This window comes from Schistocerca nitens, chromosome 1, assembly GCF_023898315.1.
Source record: "Schistocerca nitens isolate TAMUIC-IGC-003100 chromosome 1, iqSchNite1.1, whole genome shotgun sequence".
Taxonomy (NCBI): Eukaryota; Metazoa; Arthropoda; class Insecta; order Orthoptera; family Acrididae; genus Schistocerca; species Schistocerca nitens.
Window position 1 is genome coordinate 680069821 of NC_064614.1, and position 20509 is coordinate 680090329.

The 20509-nt window shown below is 51.2% G+C and overlaps 1 protein-coding gene across 1 annotated transcript in view; it reads right to left on the bottom strand.

The window, feature by feature from the left end:
- LOC126195038 (nephrin-like) overlaps positions 1-20509 on the bottom strand; it is a 451536-nt gene that overhangs the window by 171381 nt on the left and 259646 nt on the right. The window contains exon 4 of the mRNA XM_049933515.1: positions 18956-19066. Within this exon, the coding sequence (XP_049789472.1) occupies positions 18956-19066 (111 nt within the window). The remainder of the gene's footprint in view (positions 1-18955; positions 19067-20509) is intronic.

The following is a 20509-nucleotide window of genomic DNA, read 5'->3' on the forward strand; positions in this document are numbered from 1 at the left end:
TCTCTCTCTCTCTCTCTCTCTCTCTCTCTCCTTTTTCCTCTTCTTCCTTCCTCCCTGTGCGCGCCTGAAGGCCGACCCACGCGTTCGCACGCGTAGCCGGTGACGGGGTAACGCATAATTCCCCGCCCTGGGTAGACATGTAAGGCACGCGCGTACCCCCTGGTAAAGGCCAGGCCCGGGGAGGGGTGATTGCCTGAGCTGATACCTTCTGACCATGCCGATTGGTCCCTCCGTCTGTTTCTCGGGAGGTGTGACCTGAGGTGTAAACATTCACCTAAGGCGGGAGTGCCCTCTGAGAGGGTCCCCACAAGGAAGGAGCGCGCCATCGGAGACGCTGGCAATCATGGGGGATTTCTCCGCAATGGATTTCACTCCATCTCTCTCGACTTCTGCCCAAAAACGGAAACGTGACCAGCTACCAGTGACAAAAGTACTACCGCCTGCCCCACAGTTCCTCGTCGTTTCTCGATCTGAGGACGGAAAGGATTTTTCCTCTGTCAACCCTTTTGTTATCCAGAAGGGCGTCGATGCCATATCCGGATCTGTCAAATCCTGTACCAGGTTGCGTAACGGTACCTTATTACTCGAAACTGAGAGCGCCTTTCAGGCACAAAAACTGCTTCGGGCCACACTCCTGTACACATTCCCTGTCCGGGTGGAGGCTCACCGAACTTTGAATTCGTCTCGTGGTGTGGTCTACACTAGATCCCTCGACGGTTTGACTGACGAGGAGATTCAATCTTTCCTCGCTGAGCAGGGCGTGACGGCTGTCCATAGGGTCATGAAAAAGGTCAACAATGACCTTGTACCGACCTGGACACTTTTTTTGACCTTCGATAGTGTTCAGCTGCCATCGCGCATCAAAGCGGGCTACGAGGTTATTTCTGTTCGCCCCTATGTCCCGACACCTATGCGCTGCTACCAGTGTCAGCGTTTCAACCACACTCGCCAATCTTGTTCCAATGCGGCTAAGTGTGTCACTTGTGGCAGGGATGCCCATGAGGGTGACTGTCCACCTCCGTCTCCTCGTTGTGTGAACTGTCAGGGTGACCATGCTGCATCCTCCCGCGACTGTCCTGTCTATAAGGAAGAACGCTGTATCCAAGAAATTCGGGTCAAAGAGAAAGTGTCCACCTCGGCTGCTCGCAAGCTATTGGCTAGTAGGAAGCCCACGCTGCTCCCAGCGGGGAAATACAGTACTGTCCTCGCCTCTCCTCGGACTACCAGGGAGGTGGCAACCCAGACCTGCGATCTGACCTTCAGCACCACGGTCGTCCGTTCGGCCAGTGCCAAGATCGCGCGGTCGACGTCTCCTCTTCGTCCCATCACCCCACAGACACCAGCCCCTTCATCAGCTTCTGCTAAGACGAAGACCCAGAAGTCAGATGCACGGGCCTTCAAGAAGGAACCGTCCCGTGCAGACTTCCTACGTACCTCGACCTCCCAGCCTTCGTCCGGTACTTCCACCAAACGACCATCCAAGAAGGCTAATAGGAAGCACAGTTCTCCTTCTCCGCCACGGCGCATTTCTTCTCCTGCGCCACCCAGCGGTTGCCGCCCCAGGCCGTCATCTCTTTCGCCTGGCCGCACCGCTGGTAGCCGAACATCTGGCCGTTCACCGGCGGAGGAAGCTCCCCCTCCCGGCCATCTTCCCAAGATGGCCGATGAACCTATAGACCCAATGGACGATGACTGTCCGCCTACTGATAGCGGCGGCAGTGCTCGCTCGAAGCCAGGCCCTCAGCGGCCTTCGAGGTGACCCCTTCTTTCATCTTCCTTTTTTCTTACGATGGCACTTATTCACTGGAATATTCGCAGCATTCGCTCCAACCGAGAGGACTTGAAGTTGCTGCTTCGCTTGCACCGTCCGCTCGTCGTAGCCCTCCAGGAAACGAAGCTACGCCCATGCGATCAAATTGCCTTGGCACACTGCACCTCTGTGCGTTTTGACCTACCCCCTGTGGTAGGTATCCCAGCTCATGGAGGGGTTATGTTGCTGGTCCGGGATGATATTTACTACGATCCCATCACGTTGCACACCGGCCTGCAGGCAGTTGCCATCCGCATTACTCTCCCCACTTTTACATTTTCCATTTGTACCGCTTACACTCCATCGTCGTCTGCCGTTACCAGGGCAGACATGATGCAACTTATTGCTCAGCTACCTGCACCATTTTTGTTAACTGGAGACTTCAATGCCCACCATCCCCTTTGGGGCTCTCCAGCATCCTGCCCGAGGGGCTCCCTGTTAGCAGACCTTTTCAACCAGCTCAATCTCGTCTGCCTCAATACTGGCGCCCCTACTTTTCTTTCGGATACATCTCACACCTATTCCCATTTAGATCTCTCTATATGTACTCCCCAACTTGCACGCCGGTTCGAGTGGTATGCTCTTTCTGATACATATTCGAGCGACCACTTCCCGTGTGTTATCCATCTCCTGCAGCATACCCCCTCTCCGTGCTCATCTAATTGGAACATCTCCAAAGCAGACTGGGGGCTCTTCTCTTCAAGGGCGACCTTTCAGGATCAAACATTCCCAAGCTGCGATAGTCAGGTCGCACACCTCACGGAAGTCATCCTCTCTGCTGCTGAATATTCCATCCCTCACCCTACTTCTTATCCACGTCGCGTACCGGTCCCCTGGTGGACCGCAGCATGTAGAGACGCTCTACGTGCTCGTCGACGTGCTTTACGCGCCTTTAAACGCCGCCCTACAGTGGCGAATTGTGTCAATTATAAACGATTACGTGCACTGTGTCGTCGTATTATTAAAGAAAGCAAGAAAGCCAGCTGGGCTGCTTTCACAAGCACCTTCAACAGTTTTACTCCTCCTTCTGTTGTCTGGGGTAGCCTGCGCCGGCTATCTGGCACTAAGGTCCACTCACCAGTTTCTGGCTTGACGGTCGCGAATGACGTCCTTGTGGCCCCTGAGGCTGTCTCCAATGCCTTCGGCCGCTTTTTCGCAGAGGTTTCGAGCTCCGCTCATTACCACCCTGCCTTCCTCCCCCGCAAACAGGCAGAGGAGGCTAGGCCACCTAACTTCCGCTCCTCGAATCGTGAAAGTTATAATGCCCCATTCACCATGCGGGAACTCGAAAACGCACTTGGCCGATCACGGTCCTCCGCTCCAGGGCCCGATTCTATTCATATTCAGATGCTGAAGAACCTTTCTCCTGCGGGTAAAGGTTTTCTTCTTCGTACTTACAATCGCATCTGGATTGAGGGACATGTTCCCGCATGCTGGCGCGAGTCTATTGTTGTCCCGATTCCTAAGCCGGGGAAGGACAAGCACTTGCCCTCCAGTTATCGACCCATCTCGCTTACCAGCTGTGTCTGTAAAGTGATGGAGCGAATGGTTAACTCTCGATTGGTTTGGCTGCTCGAGTCTCGACGCCTACTTACCAATGTACAATGTGGATTTCGTAGGCGCCGGTCTGCTGTTGACCATCTGGTTACCTTGTCGACCTTCATTATGAATAACTTCTTGCGGAAGCGCCCGACCGCGGCTGTGTTCTTTGATTTGGAGAAGGCTTACGACACCTGTTGGAGGGCGGGCATTCTCCGCACCATGCATACATGGGGTCTTCGCGGTCGCCTCCCTCTTTTTATTCGTTCCTTTTTAATGGATCGACAGTTCAGGGTACGTGTGGGTTCTGTCCTGTCAGACGCCTTTCGCCAGGAGAATGGGGTACCACAGGGCTCAGTTTTGAGCGTCGCTCTCTTCGCCATAGCGATCAATCCAATAATGGATTGCCTCCCAGCTGATGTATCAGGCTCCCTTTTCGTGGACGATTTTACCATCTATTGCAGCGCGCAGCGTACGTGTTTCCTGGAGCGCTGTCTTCAGCGTTCTCTTGACCGTCTTTACTCGTGGAGTGTCGCCAATGGCTTCCGTTTTTCTGCCGAGAAGACGGTCTGTATTAACTTCTGGCGCTACAAAGAATTTCTCCCACCGTCTTTACGACTTGGTCCCGTTGCTCTCCCATTCGTGGAGACAACAAAATTTTTAGGTCTTACATTTGACAGAAAACTTAGTTGGTCTCCACATGTGTCTTATTTGGCTGCCCGTTGTACCCGTTCTCTCAATGTCCTCCGTGTTCTCAGTGGTATGTCGTGGGGAGCGGATCGAACCGTCCTCCTTCGCCTATATCGGTCGATCGTCCGCTCCAAGCTGGATTATGGGAGCTTCGTATACTCCTCTGCACGGCCGTCCATCTTACGCCGCCTCAACTCCATACAACATCGGGGTTTACGACTTGCGATCGGAGCGTTTTATACTAGTCCCGTCGAGAGTCTTCATGCTGACGCTGGTGAGTTGCCACTCACCTACCGGCGCGATATACTGCTTTGTCGGTATGCCTGTCGGCTACTGGCAATGCCTGACCACCCATCTTATCGTTCCTTTTTTGATGACTCTCTCGACAGTCAATACGGGTTGTATGTCTCCGCCCTGCTACCCCCTGGAGTTCGCTTTCGTCGCCTCCTTCAACACCTTCATTTTTCACTCCCTGCCACCTTTCGAGTGGGCGAGAGCCACACGCCACCTTGGCTCCAGGCTCAGGTTCGCGTCCACCTTGACCTCTGCTCGCTCCCGAAGGAGGTTACCCCCGATTCAGTCTACCACTCCCGTTTTGTCGAACTTCGTTCGAAGTTCATTAATATGACCTTCATTTATACAGATGGCTCTAAGACCAATGACGGGGTCGGGTGTTCTTTTATTGTCGGGGCACAAAGTTTCCAATATCGGCTCCATGGCCATTGTTCGGTCTTCACAGCTGAGCTCTTTGCCCTCTACCAGGCTGTCCTTCACATCTGCCGCCACCGACATTCTGCATATGTCATCTGCTCCGATTCCCTGAGCGCTATCCAGAGCCTCGGTGATCCGTACCCGGTTCACCCTTTCGTGCACCGGATCCAACGCTCTCTTCAGCAGCTGGTGGACGTCGGTTCTCCGGTTAGCTTTATGTGGATTCCTGGCCATGTCGGTATCCCTGGGAACGAAGCTGCAGATGCCGCGGCCAAGGCTGCGGTCCTCCAGCCTCGGACAGCTTCTTGTGGTGTCCCTTCGTCAGATTGTAGCAGGGTAATTTGTCGGCGCATTGTCTCGCTGTGGCATGCCGATTGGGCTGCACTTACAGACAACAAGCTTCGGGCCTTGAAAGCTCTACCCGTGGCTTGGACGTCCTCCTCACGCCCTTCTCGGCGGGAGGAGGTAGTTTTGGCCCGGTTGCGAATTGGCCACTGCCGGTTCAGCCATCGCCATCTGCTGACGGCTGCGCCGGCGCCGTTCTGCCCGTGTGGGCAATTGCTGACGGTCCGCCACATTTTAACGTCGTGTCCGAATTTTAACACCCTACGTCTCGATATTGGCCTGCCATGTACTGTAGAAGCCATTTTAGCGGATGACCCACGAGCAGCTGCTCGCGTTCTTCATTTTATCAATTTGACAACCCTCTCAAAGGACATTTGATTATGCTGTTTTCTTTTTTAATCCTATGCCTGTCAGTATGTCTTTCATCGTGTTTTCCGTTTTGTTGCTGTTTTAAACTTGTGACTCGCGGTGCATTCCTAAAGTAGTCTGGGCGCTAATGACCGTTGACGTTTTGCGCCCTAAAACCACAAAAAAAAAAAACTTCCTGCTGCAATCTGATGAGGAGCTCAGGGCCAACCTGGAGCGCCGAGGCGTGCATTTCTTCCGGCGAGTCCAGCACGGCCCCAAAGACCGTCGCATCGACACTGTGGCCTTTATCCTCGCCTTCGAGGGGGACGTTCTCCCGGAGAAGGTAAAGGTGATGTGCTACTGGTGCGACGTGCGACCTTACGTCCCGCCTCCTATGCGCTGTTTTCGGTGTCTGCGCTTTGGGCACATGTCGTCACAGTGTGAGGCTGAGCCCCTTTGTGGCGATTGTGGACGTCCTCTTCGTGAGGAACATACATGCACCCCACCACCTCGGTGCGTTAACTGTCCTGGCATCCACTCGCCTAGATCCTCAGACTGCCCCACATATCAGAAGGAGAAGAAGATACAAGAACTCAAAACTATGGATCGTCTCTCTTATTCTGAGGCCAGGAAGAAGTATGACCGCCTCCATCCCGTGCCGTTGACCACTTCGTTTGCCTCAGTGGTGTCCCCTCCTTCCGCGGTATCCTCACCCCTATCCTGTCCCCCTCTGCCTCCTCCCCCCATCCGGGTTCCCTGCCTCTGCCTCCGCCTCCCAAATCCCTCACTTCCAAATCCTCCTCCCCCATGGCCCCCGCCCCCTCTGCCCCAGGGGCCACCCTTCCTCCTCCTCCTCCTCCTCCTCCTCCTCCTCCTCCTCCTCCTCCTCCTCCTCCTCCTCCCCCGCCGCCTCAGAAGCGTTCCTCTTCTCAGGCATCCATCGGGGAAACGTTCCGGACCCCAGCTTCCGAGGTCCGGCGTTCCAAAACGGACCCCGCGCGTGAGGACCTTCTTCGGATCCAGCCCACCACCCCTGTGCCTCCTCGGACTTCCAAGAAGGCCCCCAAGAAGAAGTCTCTATCCCCCTCTCCACCCCAGCGCGTTTCGTCTGACGCTCCATTCGTGAGTAGCTGCTCCCGGCCGTCCTCAGTTTCGCCGGGACGCTCTGCTGCCAGGCGCTCAGCTGGCCTCTCGTTGGCAAATGATGCTGCCCCTCCTACACCACCAGGGACAGCGGCCGCAGCTGGCGACGACTCGATGGAACACGATCCGCCTCCCGCCGGTTGTAGCGTTGTTCCCTCGAAACCTGGTCCTCTGCCGCCGTCGAGGTGACCAGCTCTTCCCCCGTCTCGTTCCCCCTCTTTTTTGACTAGCGATGGCCTTGTTACATTGGAACATAAGAAGTATTCGATCTGCTGCTCCGCCTGCACTGTCCGCTCGTCCTTGGTCTCCAGGAAACCAAGTTGCACCCGACTGACCTTATTGCCTTTACCCACTATACCTCGGAGCGGTATGACCTCACCCCTGTGGACGGTATCCCAGCTCATGGTGGGGTCATGCTGCTCGTTCGGGACGATGTCTATTACCATCCCATCCCATTGACCACCCCACTCCAAGCAATAGCTGTCCGTCTTAATCTTTCTGCTTTTACTTTTTCAGTTTGTACCATCTACACTCCATCATCCGCAGTTAATCGGGCTGACATGATGCACCTGAGTGTTCAGCTTCCTCCGCCGTTTTTGTTGTTTGGCGACTTCAATGCCCATCATCCCCTTTGGGGCTCTCCTGCATCCTGTCAAAGAGGCTCCCTCTTGGTGGATGTCTTCAACCATCTCAATCTTGTCTGTCTCAATACTGGTGCCCCGACTTTCCTCTCGGACTCTACTCATACCTACTCCCACTTGGACCTCTCGATCTGATCTACCACTCTTGCCCGTCGGTTCGAGTGGTATGTCCTTTCTGACACCTATTCGAGCGACCACTTCCCCTGTGTCGTTCGTCTCCTGCACCACACCCCATCCCCATGTCCTTCGAGCTGGAACATACCGAAAGCTGACTGGGGTCTATACTCCTCCCTGGCGACCTTTCCGGACCACGATTTTCTCAGTTGTGACAGTCAGGTCGAATACCTCACGGCTGTTATCATCAATGCTGTCGAACGTTCCATTCCTTGTACTACCTATTCTTCACGTCGCGTTTCCGTCCCCTGGTGGAACGAGGCTTGTAGAGTCTCTATCCGTGCTCGACGACGTGCTTTACGCACCTTTCGCCGCCATCCTACGTTCGCGAATTGTACTGGATACAAACGACTCCGAGCGCAATGCCGTAGAGTCATCAAAGACAGCAAGAAAGCTTGTTGGGCCTCTTTCACCAGCTCCTTTAACAGTTTTACTCCCTCTTCTGTCGTCTGGGGTGGCCTGCGCCGGCTGTCGGGCATTAAGGCCCACTCCTCGGTACCTGGCCTGACCTCAGGTAATGAGGTCCTCGTTGATCCTGTGGCTGTCTCCAACGCCTTCGGCCGGTTTTTCGCGGAGGTTTCAAGCTCCGCCCATTACCACCCTGCCTTCCTTCCCAGGAAAGAGGCAGAAGAGGCTCGGCGACCTTCCTTCCACTCGCTGAATCTGGAAACTTACAATGCCCCCTTTACTATGCGGGAACTCGAACGTGCGCTTGCACTGTTCCGGTCCTCTGCTCCGGGGCCCGATGCCATTCACGTTAAGATGCTGGCACACCTTTCTCCGGCGGGAAAAAGCTTCCTTCTTCGTACCTACAATCGCGTCTGGACCGAAGGTCAGGTCCCCATGCGTTGGCGTGACGCCGTCTTTGTTCCTATACCCAAACCCGGGAAGGATAGACACCTTTCTTCTAGTTACCGCCACATTTCTCTTACAAGCTGTGTCTGTAAGGTGATGGAGCGCATGGTTCATGCTCGGTTAGTTTGGATTCTTGAATCTCGACGGCTACTTACCAATGTCCAATGCGGCTTTCGTCGCCGCCGCTCCGCTGTTGACCACCTTGTGACCTTGTCGACATTCATCATGAACAACTTTTTGCGAAGGCGCCAAACGGTAGCCGTGTTCTTAGATTTGGAGAAGGCTTATGATACCTGTTGGAGAGGAGGTATCCTCCGCACTATGCACAGGTGGGGCCTACGCGGTCGCCTGCCACTTTTTATTGATTCTTTTTTAACGAATCGAAAGTTTAGGGTACATGTGGGTTCCGTATTGTCCGACGTCTTCCTCCAGGAGAACGGAGTGCCTCAAGGCTTCGTTTTGAGCGTAGCCCTTTTTGCCATCGCGATCAATCCAATTATGGATTGCATTCCACCTAATGTCTCAGGCTCTCTCTTTGTCGATGACTTCGCGATCTACTGCAGTGCCCAGAGAACATGCCTCCTGGAGCGCTGCCTTCAGCTTTGTCTAGACAGCCTATACTCATTGAGCGTGGCAAATGGCTTCCGTTTCTCTGAAGAGAAGACGGTTTGTATCAACTTTTGGCGATATAAAGCGTTCCTTCCGCCATCCTTACATCTCGGTCCCGTTGTTCTCCCATTCGTGGAAACAACTAAGTTTCTAGGGCTCACGTTGGACAGGAAACTGTGTTGGTCTCAGCATGTCTCTTATTTGGCGGCCCATTGTACACGTTCCCTTAATGTCCTCAGAGTTCTTAGTGGTTCATCTTGGGGAGCGGATCACACTGTCCTGCTTCGCTTGTATCGGTCCATAGTCCGATCGAAGCTGGATTATGGGAGCTTCGTCTACTTGTCTGTTCGGCCATCCCTCTTCCGCCGTCTCAACTCCATCCACCATCGGGGGTTACGTCTTGTGACAGGAGACTTCTACACTAGTCCTGTCGAGAGTCTTTATGCTGAAGCTGCCGAATTACCATTGACCTACCTGCGCGACGTACTGCTCTGTCGGTATGCCTGCCGGCTGTTGTCTATGCCCGACCACCCCTCTTACCAGTCCTTCTTCGCCGATTCTCTCGACCGTCAGTACTGGTTGTATGTGTCTGCCCTGCTGCCCCCCGGAGTCCGCTTCCGTCGCCTGCTTCGACAATTGGATTTTGCCCTCCCTACCACCTTCAGAGAGGGTGAGAGCCGGACACCACCTTGGCTCCAGGCTCCGGTTCATATTTATCTCGACCTCAGCTCACTCCCAAAGGACCCCCCAGGGGATCCACAACTCTTTTGTGGATACGTGCGTAGCGAGCACGGGACCCCGAGCTTATGTGGCCCTCCTTCCTTTCCGGGCTGCATACCTTCCCTTTCCGCATCCTTCCCCATCCCCCATCTTCGCCCCCCCCCCCCTCACCTCTGGCTCCTTCCTTCCTTTTCTCCCCCTCTGGGGGAATGGTTTGTGCCTACGTCCGGAGACGGACGCTTGTAAATGTACCACATTCTTTGCCTTCCTTACTTGTAAGTCTTCGTCCTTCCTTTGTCCTTCTCTTTTCCTTACCTCTTCTCTCTACCCTTTTCTCCGCTGCGGCGTTTGAGACCTCTTCTTTCCTTTCCCTTTCCCTTTCTTCCTCCCTGTGCGTGTCTGAAGGCCGACCCACGCACTTCCATGCGTAGCCGGTGACGGGGTAACGCGTAATTCCCCGCCCCGGGTAGACAGGTAGGACACGTACGTACCCCCTGGTAACGGCCAGGCCCAGGGAGGGGTGATTACCCGAGCTGATACCTTCCGAAAGTGCCGATTGGTCCCTCCGTCCGTTTGTCGGGAGGTGTGACCTGAGGTGTGAACAATCACCTAAGGCGGGAGTGCCCTCAGAGAGGGCCCCCACAAGGGAGGAGCGCGCCATCGGAGACGCCGGTAATCATGGGGGATTCTTCCGCAATGGTTTCCTCATCTTCCACTATGTCTGCTCACAAACGTAAGTTCACTGAGTCTCAACCACAGTCAGTTCTTCCATCGTTGCCACAGTTCCTTGTTGTTTCTCGGTCTGACGAAGGTCACGACTTCTCCACAGTCAACCCATTCATTATTCAGAAAGGTGTCGACGCAATTGCAGGTCCTGTAAAGTCTTGTTCCAGATTACGGAATGGCACCCTGTTGTTAGAAACACACAGTGCCCTCCAGGCACAAAAATTGCTGCGTACCTCACTACTACACACTTTCCCTGTCCGGGTGGAACCGCACCGTACCTTAAATTCCTCGCGTGGAGTCGTTTATACACGCTCCCTCGATGGACTGTCTGACGAAGAAATTCAGCACTACCTGTCAGACCAGGGCGTAACGGCTGTTCATAGGGTTATGAAAAGGGTTGACACGAAGATCATTCCAACCCGCACTGTCTTCTTGACATTTGACAAAGTGCAACTCCCATCGAAAATCAAAGCAGGCTATGAGATAATTTCCGTTCGCCCTTACGTCCCAAACCCTACGCGTTGCTATCGGTGTCAGCGGTTCAATCACTCCAGCCAGTCCTGTTCTAATCCGGCCAAATGTGTTACGTGTGGCAGGGATGCCCATGAGGGTGCTTGTCCACCTCCATCCCCTCGCTGCATCAACTGTATGGGTGACCACGCTGCTTCCTCTCGAGATTGCCCCGTTTTTAAGGACGAAAAGCTCATCCAGGAAATAAGAGTGAAGGAAAAGGTGTCGACCTTTGCTGCTCGGACATTATTCGCCAGTCGACAACCCACCGTGCCTCAGACAGGCAAATACAGCACTGTCCTTGCTTCTCCTCGGCCAACAAAGGAGGTGGCCACGCAGACTTGCGACCTCACCTTTAGTGCCACGGTCATCCGATCGGCCAGCGCAAAGATCGCCCGTTCAACTTCACCACTTTCGCCTGCCCACTCTTTGGCTCACCCTTCGTCGGGTTCTGCTAAATCTCGAGCCCACAAGTCAGACACCAAGTCTTCGAAGAAAGAGCATACTCGTGAAGAGTTTTTACGTACGGCAACTTCACCACCATCGGTTCCTCCTTCCTCTAAACCTCATACTTCCAAGAAGGCTACAAAGAAACCCAGTTCCTCTCCTTCTCCGCCAAGGCGTGTCCCATCCACAGCGCCACCTGGCGGAAATCGCCCTCGGCCGTCTTCTGTGTCGCCGAGGCGCACTGCTGGCGGCCGATCAACCGGCCGGCCGCTGGTGGCAGGAGCTGCTCCTGACCAACCTATGGATCAGGATCTTCCGCCTTCGGCTGAATGCCATTCCATGCTGTCGGTCGCAAGCTCTGAGCAGTCGTTGAGTTGACAGCACGCTTGGTCACATTCCTCCATTTTCTGTTCACCCTATGTCCATTATCCACTGGAATATCCGCGGCATTCGAGCCAATCGGGATGAATTGTCGATCCTCTTACGATCCTACTCGCCGGTCATCTTCTGTCTTCAGGAAACAAAGCTGCGTCCTAATGACCGCTTTGTTCTCCCTCAATTTCAGTCCGTCCGATATGACCTCCCCTCTGTGGAAGGCACTCCAGCCCATGGGGGACTCGTGATACTTCTCCATGATACTCTCCATTATCATCCAATCCCCATAGACAGTTCCTTCCCAGCTGTCGCCGTCCGTCTTTCCCTTTCTGGATACACATTCTCTCTTTGTACTGTCTACATTCCATCGTCCACACCAATGGCGCGAGCGGATCTCCTTCATATGCTTGGTCAGCTTCCACCCCCCTATTTGCTGGTTGGGGACTTCAATGCCCACCACCCGCTTTGGGGATCTCCACATCCTTGTCCACGTGGCTCCCTATTGCTAGACGTCTTCCACCAAGCGGATCTAGTTTGCCTCAACACTGGGGTCCCCACGTTTTTGTCTGCCTCCACGACAAATTTATCTCATTTGGACCTTGCGATCGGTACTGTTCCGCTAGCTCGGCGCTTCGAATGGTTCGCCCTTGATGATACACACTCGAGTGACCACTTTCCATGTGTCCTTAGGCTGCAGCCTCAACTGCCATATATGCGCCCGCGACGCTGGAAGTTTGCCCAAGCCGATTGGACACTTTTTTCGTCTCTAGCGACATTCGATGACCGTCGCTTTCCCAGCGTCGACGATGAGGTCACACATATTACCGACGTTATTCTTACAGCTGCGGAACGTTCAATACCACGCACCTCCGAATTGCCCCGGCGCCCCCCAGTTCCTTGGTGGAACGAGGCATGCCGTGACGCAATACGTGAGCGACGACGTGCTCTTCGCATTTTTCGTCACCATCCTACTTTGGCAAACTGTATCCGCTATAAGCAGCTCCGTGCGCGATGCCGTCGCGTCATCCGCGATAGCAAGAAGGCAAGCTGGCAATTCTTTATTAGCTCCTTTAACACCTTCACTCCCTCCCCGGAAGTTTGGAGTCGGCTTCGACGGTTCTCAGGCGCGCCTAGTTTCTCCCCGGTCTTTGGGCTCACTGTCGCGCATGATACCTTAGTGGACCCCGTCGCAATATCTAACTCATTGGGTCAGCACTTTGCTGAGGTCTCGAGCTCTTCAAATTACCCGCCAGCGTTTCTCCCGAAGAAACGTGCAGCGGAAGTGCGACATCTTGCTTTCTCCTCTGAAAATCACGAAAGCTACAATGCTGTTTTCTCCATGCGGGAACTCCAACATGCCCTTTCTTCTTCTCGCTCCTCCGCCCCAGGATCGGATGGTATCCATGTCCAAATGTTGCTGCATTTATCAACCCATAGTCTGCGTTACCTCCTTCGCCTTTATAATCGAATTTGGACCGACAGTACTTTTCCCAGACGATGGCGGGAAGCTATCGTCGTTCCCATTCCGAAACCTGGAAAGGACAAACATCTCCCCTCTAGCTATCGCCCCATTTCTCTTACGAGTAGTGTCTGTAAGATTTTGGAGCGTATGGTGAATTACCGTTTAGCTTGGTGGCTGGAATCACGCGATCTTTTAAAACCTGCCCAATGCGGATTCCGAAAGCATCGCTCTGCAGTTGACCATCTTGTTGCTCTCTCCACTTATATCATGAACAATTTTCTCCGGAAACGCCAAACGGTAGCAATATTTTTTGATCTGGAGAGAGCATACGATACCTGTTGGACAGGCATCCTCCGCACACTGTTCTCTTGGGGCTTTCGAGGCCGGCTGCCCCTTTTTCTTCGCGAATTTATGGCAGAGCGAACATTTAGGGTGCGGGTGAACACTACTCTCTCCCGTACTTTCTCTCAAGAAAACGGGGTACCCCAGGGCTCCGTGCTGAGTGTTGTCCTGTTTGCCATCGCTATAAATCCAATTATGGATTGTCTCCTTCCTGACGTCTCGGGCTCCCTCTTTGTGGACGATTTTGGGATCTACTACAGCTCTCAACGGACCAGCCTTCCTGAACGACGTCTTCAAGGATGTCTCGATCGCCTCCACTCTTGGAGCATCGAAACCGGCTTCCGTTTTTCTCCCAGTAAGATCGTTTGTATTAATTTTTGGCGACGTAAGGAGTTTCTTCCGCCCTCCTTACATCTAGGTCCTGTCAACCTTCCGTTTTCAGACGTCACTAAATTCTTGGGTGTTATGTTTGACAGAAAACTGTGCTGGTCCTCCCACGTTTCCTATCTTTCGGCTCGCTGTTTGCGAACGCTAAACACCCTCCGTGTCCTGAATGGTACCTCCTGGGGAGCGGACCGAGTGGTCCTTCTCCGCCTCTATCGCGCCTTAGTGCGCTCGAAATTGGACTATGGAAGCATAGTCTACTCCTCTGCTCGGCCGTCTATTCTTCGGCGTCTCGACTCTATCCACCACCGTGGATTACGTTTAGCGTCTGGAGCTTTTTACACTAGCCCTGTGGAAAGCCTTTATGCTGAGACTGCTGAACCTCCGCTGTCCAATCGGCGAGCGGTCCTTCTGAGCCGTTATGCTAGCCATCTGTCTTTCATGCCTGCTAATCCAGCCCATGACCCTTTTTTCGACGCCTCCTTTGATGTAGGGTATGCAGGCCGCTCCTCCTCCCTACTACCCCCGGGAGTCCGCTTCCGTCAACTGCTCCATTCTCTTTCCTTCCGCTTTCCTAAAACCTTCTTGACAACTTGGGGTACAGCACCGCCTTGGCTCCGTCCCCGGATCTGTCTGCTCCGTGATCTTTGTCAATTTCCCAAGGATGGTACACCTTCACTTTGTTATCGTCGGGCATTTGCTGCTCTATGTGCACAAATGACGGACGCCACCTTTATTTACACCGACGGCTCGAAAACATCGTTGGGTGTAGGGAGTGCCTATATTGTTGGCGACGCCCCAAATCACTTTCGGCTTCCCGACCAGTGTTCGGTTTATACTGCGGAGCTTTTCGCTGTTCTCCAGGCTGTCCACTACATCCGCCGCCATCAGCGGATACAGTACGTAATCTGCTCAGATTCTCTCAGCTCTCTCCTCAGTCTCAAAGCTCTTTACCCTGTGCACCCTCTGGTCCACCGGATTCAGGACTGTCTGCGCTTGCTCCACCTGGGGGGCGTCTCGGTGGCGTTCCTCTGGCTCCCGGGACACGCTGGTATCTGTGGGAATGAGGCGGCTGATATAGCAGCCAAGGCTGCAGTTTCTCTTCCTCGGCCAGCTATTCAGTCGCTTCCCTTCACCGATCTACGGAGCGGTTTATGTCGCAAAGTTGCTCATTTATGGCATGCGCATTGGTCAACACTTCCCCGCAATAAATTGCGGGAAGTGAAAGCCCTTCCTTGCGCTTGGACCTCTTCCTCCCGAACGCGTCGTCGGGAGGAGGTAATTTTAGCTAGACTCCGGATAGGGCACTGTCTTTTTAGCCATCGACATCTTTTAAGCGGCGATCCTCCCCCACTCTGTCCCCACTGCTCTCAGCTGTGGACGGTCAGACACCTTTTAATTGAATGCCCCTATTTTAATCCGTTACGCTCCCGTCTACAGCTATCGCCTGACCTATCGGTGATTTTAGCAGATGACACGCGCTCAGCCGACCGCGTTCTCCACTTTATTAGTGACAGTGAAATGACGTCAGTCATTTGAAGTTTTATCGGGGGACCATCAAGCCCTCTCTGTAGTGGACTTTTAAGCCTTGTTTCTGCTTTTAGTGTCTCCAATTCTTTGAGTTTCGTTCCCTTTTTTGCTGTTTTCCATTTTCGGTTTTTATTATTTCCTCAGTCACGGTCCGGGCGCTAATGACCATAGCAGTTTTGCGCCCTAAAACCACAAACAAAAAAAAAACTCCCGAAGGAGGGTACTCCGGCTGCAGTGTATTGCTCACGGTTTGTCGAACTTCGTGCTCGACTTGCCGGTCACACCTTTATTTACACCGATGGCTCCAAAACTGACGATGGTGTCTGCTGTGCCTTTGTCGTCGGGGCCGCCACCTTTAAATACCGGCTTCTCGACGAATGTTCCAGCTTTACGGCCGAGCTTTCTGCTCTCCATCAAGCCGTTCAGTATGCCCGCCGCCACCGCCATTCATCGTATGTACTCTGCTCTGACTCACTCAGTGCTCTTCAGAGCCTTGGAGCTCCCTATCCGGTCCATCCCTTGGTTCAACGGATACAGCAGTCCCTCCATTCTTTCGCTGATAATGGTTCTTCTGTCAGCTTTCTGTGGGTCCCCAGACATGTAGGAGTGCCTGGGAATGAGGCTGCGGATGCTGCAGCCAAGGCTGCAGTCCTCCTGCGTCGGCCAGCCTCCCATTGTGTCCCGTCATCTGACGTTCGTGGGGATGTTTGTAAGAGGCTTGTGTCGTTGTGGTGGGATGTTTGGTCATCCCTCCAAGGAAACAAGCTCCAGGCAGTAAAACCGCTCCCAACTGCTTGGACAACCTCCTTCCGACCATCTCGGCGAGAGGAGGTCCTTCTGACCAGGTTAAGGATTGGGCATTGCCGGTTTAGCCACCGCTACCTGCTCTCCGGTGACGCAGACCCGCAGTGCCCTTGTGGTCAGGCATTAACAGTGCGCCATGTTTTATTGTCGTGTCCCCGCTTTAGTCAATCTCGTGTTGTCCTGTCCCTGCCATCTACTTTACCGGATATTTTAGCTGATGACGCTCGAGCAGCTGCTCGTGTTCTGCGTTTTATAACTTTGACTGGCTTGTCCAAAGACATCTAACCTTTTTTCTTATTTTATCTACATCTTTGTCAGGTCTTTCTGGTGTCCCCCCCTCCCCTTGAGTTTCACTAGATTCCATGTGCTCTCACAACAGTGACTGGGCGCTAATGACCTCAGTAGTTGAGCGCCCTTAAACCCCACCAAGAAAAAAAGAAGGAACATGACTTGATTTAGAACAGATAGGCTTAGGGACTGATGACCTTAGTAGTTAAGTCCCATAAGATTTCACACAAATTTGAAAATTTGTAAAATGAAATTTAATCTTCTGTCGATGAGCTTCAAGCAGCACTTCACAAATGTTACACGACTAAATTGAAGACACATACACCATATACGCCATCGTTAACCAAGTAGCATTTAAAACGTAGATGTATTTGGCTCCGGAACTCATGCAAGTTGTGTATACCATTGTTGCCACTTTGGTAGCAAGTGTAGGGACTCACGAGCCGCTAGCCGGGAGTCATGTGGTGTTGGTTACCCTGGCGGACAGAGAAGGACGCAGTGCTGACCATACCGTTGGGCTCTTGTTAGTGTTCATGCGCTCGAGACCAATTAGGCTCACAGACTTGTCAGGTGAGGTTGCCCCGTCAGTCCTTCCCCGACTAGCTCAAGATCCGCTCGCGAGCGTATTAGTCGCTACTTGATATGCACCTCTACCCTTATTGCGAATTCCACAAATTGTAGCATCAAATGTTTGACCTGGAAACATCTGGCTTGCCGCTAGAGGTCCCTGATGAGGTTAGAGCATGACCTTCGCCCAGAATCATCTTCGCAATTTTTCATCACAGTCATCATACTACACTGTTCGTAAACTTACTTGACGTTCTGTTAGATCACTACTCGACAGCCATTTTCCGTCTGGGGTGTGATATGTCAATTGGTAAGCATCAGAATCTAGCTTTCAAAGTGTTCTAGCACGTAAGAGATTTTAATGTTTTTTTGCTGTCTATTTTCCGTATTCCGCTGTTTACTGTTCTTTTGTTTGGATGCTTGATGTTTTAATTCTTGTTGTTTTGCTGTAAGAAGGTCTACATACTTGATTAGGTGGAAGGTGTGATAATGATTATCAAATTTACTTATATGATGTGAGGCTAGTCGTAGAGCGACATTGTCTTTATCATTTAATGTGTACTGAAACAAGAATGGCGCAATTCTCAAAAAGTTTACCTAGGCCCAACAGTGTCTTGCGAGTTTTTGTTACCTCAGTGTGTCTTTTTCGTGAGAAGTAGTAGCAAGCCATGGTGATTAAAATACAGTAAAAATGGGAACCGGCAAACGTCGTTGTTGTCCAAACCACGCCAAAAGGTTTTGTGGGTGGGAAATTCATCCGAAAATCTCAACAAAAAACCAATAACTGATTGAGTTAAGAAGGCATGTATTCTACATTTTGACTGTCCTGCTTGTGATCAAGATAAAATTTCGCATCTCAAATTGCTTAACATCCAATACTACCTCTTTCACCGAAGTGTTGATAGGAAAGCGTTTAGCCGCCACATTCACTATTCCTTCTGCCTCACAAATAATGCAGGGAATTTAGGTAAAGCTAGATACGTATAAAGTTTTCAAATTTATCTTCATAACATTTGCGATCTTCGATACGAAACTCACGAATATAAAATTAGCTACTTGGTCCTCTTTCAGTGCAATTGTGAAGGGCTTTTTGTATAATATGAGACGATAACTATGTTTCCATTGTGAATGATCTATTAGATAGCTACTAGAACGTGGAATATAGAATGTCATTTCAGATACACCTTTTAAATCCCAATCCTCATTTCTTTCTATAAAACTTGCGAGTTGTAAGCAATCAGCAGTTCGAACGCTTTCACCAAAACATCCGTACGATGGATCACCGTTACCAAGATCAGTCGAACCCTTCAATGACGGGCAACCAGTGATGAAACGAAAACAAAAGAAGAGCATCGTTGTGTCATTTTCCGAATGACAAAGGCGAAAACAATTGAAAATATGTTGAGCTAATTTACACCTTCTACTGACGTCATGTCCTTATGTACATTTTAAATAGTATTTAGTTATAGAGTTCTGAATATGCATTTCTTCTTTATTTTAATTGTGTTAATGTACGCCATAACTGTTTTTGATTCTGCTTTGCATCTTAGGAAATGCGAAGCGATAGAGATAAACTGTTCTTACTAATGAATTCAACATCCCGAATTTAAGTAAATACACCCATTTACGAACTATATGGAGAAAATGTTGAATTTGTTGACTGATGAATTGTTCATAGAGAAATGGAAAACAGCAGGGTAGGTTTTGGTAGGGAAAAGTAAAACGTCTTATCGTGAGAGTTTTCCAGTGAGCTGAAAACGACGCAAAGAACAAACCTACCAGAAAACAAATACACATTGCAGCAAGTGTTTCTCTGTAGTATAAGACTAAGCAAAGAACAAAGCTACTAGTAGTTGCTCTACAATACTAAAGGCCATGCACAATATTAGATGATAACGAGAAAGGAAACGCCTCCTGTGGGGAGGCGTCACTCACCCCCGACGACGCGGCAGTTGAGGGTGATGTCGTCGCCCTCCAGCAGCGGGCCCAGCGTCTTGTTGAGCCGCCGCCCCCACCGATCCAGGATAACCGGCGTCTCTGGCAGCACTGCAACACCAGCCGTCTCAGTACACACGTGTGCCAAGATATGGGCTACATTTTGTACTAACAACTACTACTTCCAGAGGGCGAGTTATTAATCTGTGGAAAGCTAAATGTGCACGGTTCTCTTTGGGGGATAACGAACAGGCCACTGATGTCACACTCCGCCGTCCATATGTCTTACACATTACATATGATACTAAAAGACTACCAGAATGAGACAGGAAAATGTACATTGTCCCGTGTGAGGGTGGTTACTTTGAGGAGCACTACAAAAACCTTAAGGATTACTTGCTCTCATCGACCATCACATCTGTTATAATTCATGTTTCAATAGAAAATCAACAAAACACAAACTTATGTGCTCTTTGGTTTTCTTGAAGTACATTTTCAAGAATTTCTCTCCCGTGCCAACCTTTTTATCTCAAAATAGCAACTACAACCTAAGTTCTCAATTACTTGTTGCATGTATTCCAATCTCTGTCTTTCTCTGCAGTTTGCAACCTCTGCAGCTTCCTCTAGGGCCATGGACGTTATTCCATGATGTTGTAACACTTGCCCAATTATCCGTCTCTTCTTCATGTCAGTGTCTTCCATATATTCCTTTCCTCATCGATTCTGTGGAAATATTCCACATTCCTTACTTTATCGCTAAACCCAATTTTTCAACATTCGAACGTAGCACCACATTTCCATTGCCTGGATTCCCTTCAGTTCCGATTCTCCCACAGTCCGAATTTAACAATGACGGGTTCCACCACGAATTTTTAAAATTTTCTTCCCCAAATTGAGGTCTATGGCTGATACTAGTAAACTTCTCTTGCCTAGTACTGTCTTCTTTGCCAGTGCAAGACTGCTGGCTCTGTCCATCATTGATTATTTTTATGCCTTCTTCTACTTCGTGATCCTGATTCTAATGTTAAATTTCTCGATGTTCCCGTTGCTGCTACTTCTCATCACTTTCGTCTTACTTCGACTTGTTCCAAATCCAGGCTCTGTACTCTGTGTACTCGTTAGATTCTTCATTGCGTTCAACAAATCTTGCAGTCTTTCTTTACTTTCACTGTAGATAGCAGCGTCGACTAACCTTATCACTGATATCCTATCACCTTGAATTTTAATTTCACTTTTGAACCTTTATTTCTCTCATTGCTTCTCCGGAGCGAAAGACTGTATAACTGACTTGCATCTTTCTAGTCCGAGCACTTCGCACTTTGTTTCTGGTCTTCCAGACTTTGATCCATTTCGTTCATGTACGTATTGCATATTACTCGTCTTTCCGTACAGAGTACCGTATTCTTCTCACATTTTCGAAAACGATGCACCATTTTAGACTGACTAACACTTTTTCCAGAACGATAAATGCCATAAACTATCCGACTTTCCTTCAGTCTTGCTTTCATTGGCCCCTTAACCTTTCCTAAAGCCAAACTGTTAGTCATCGAACAG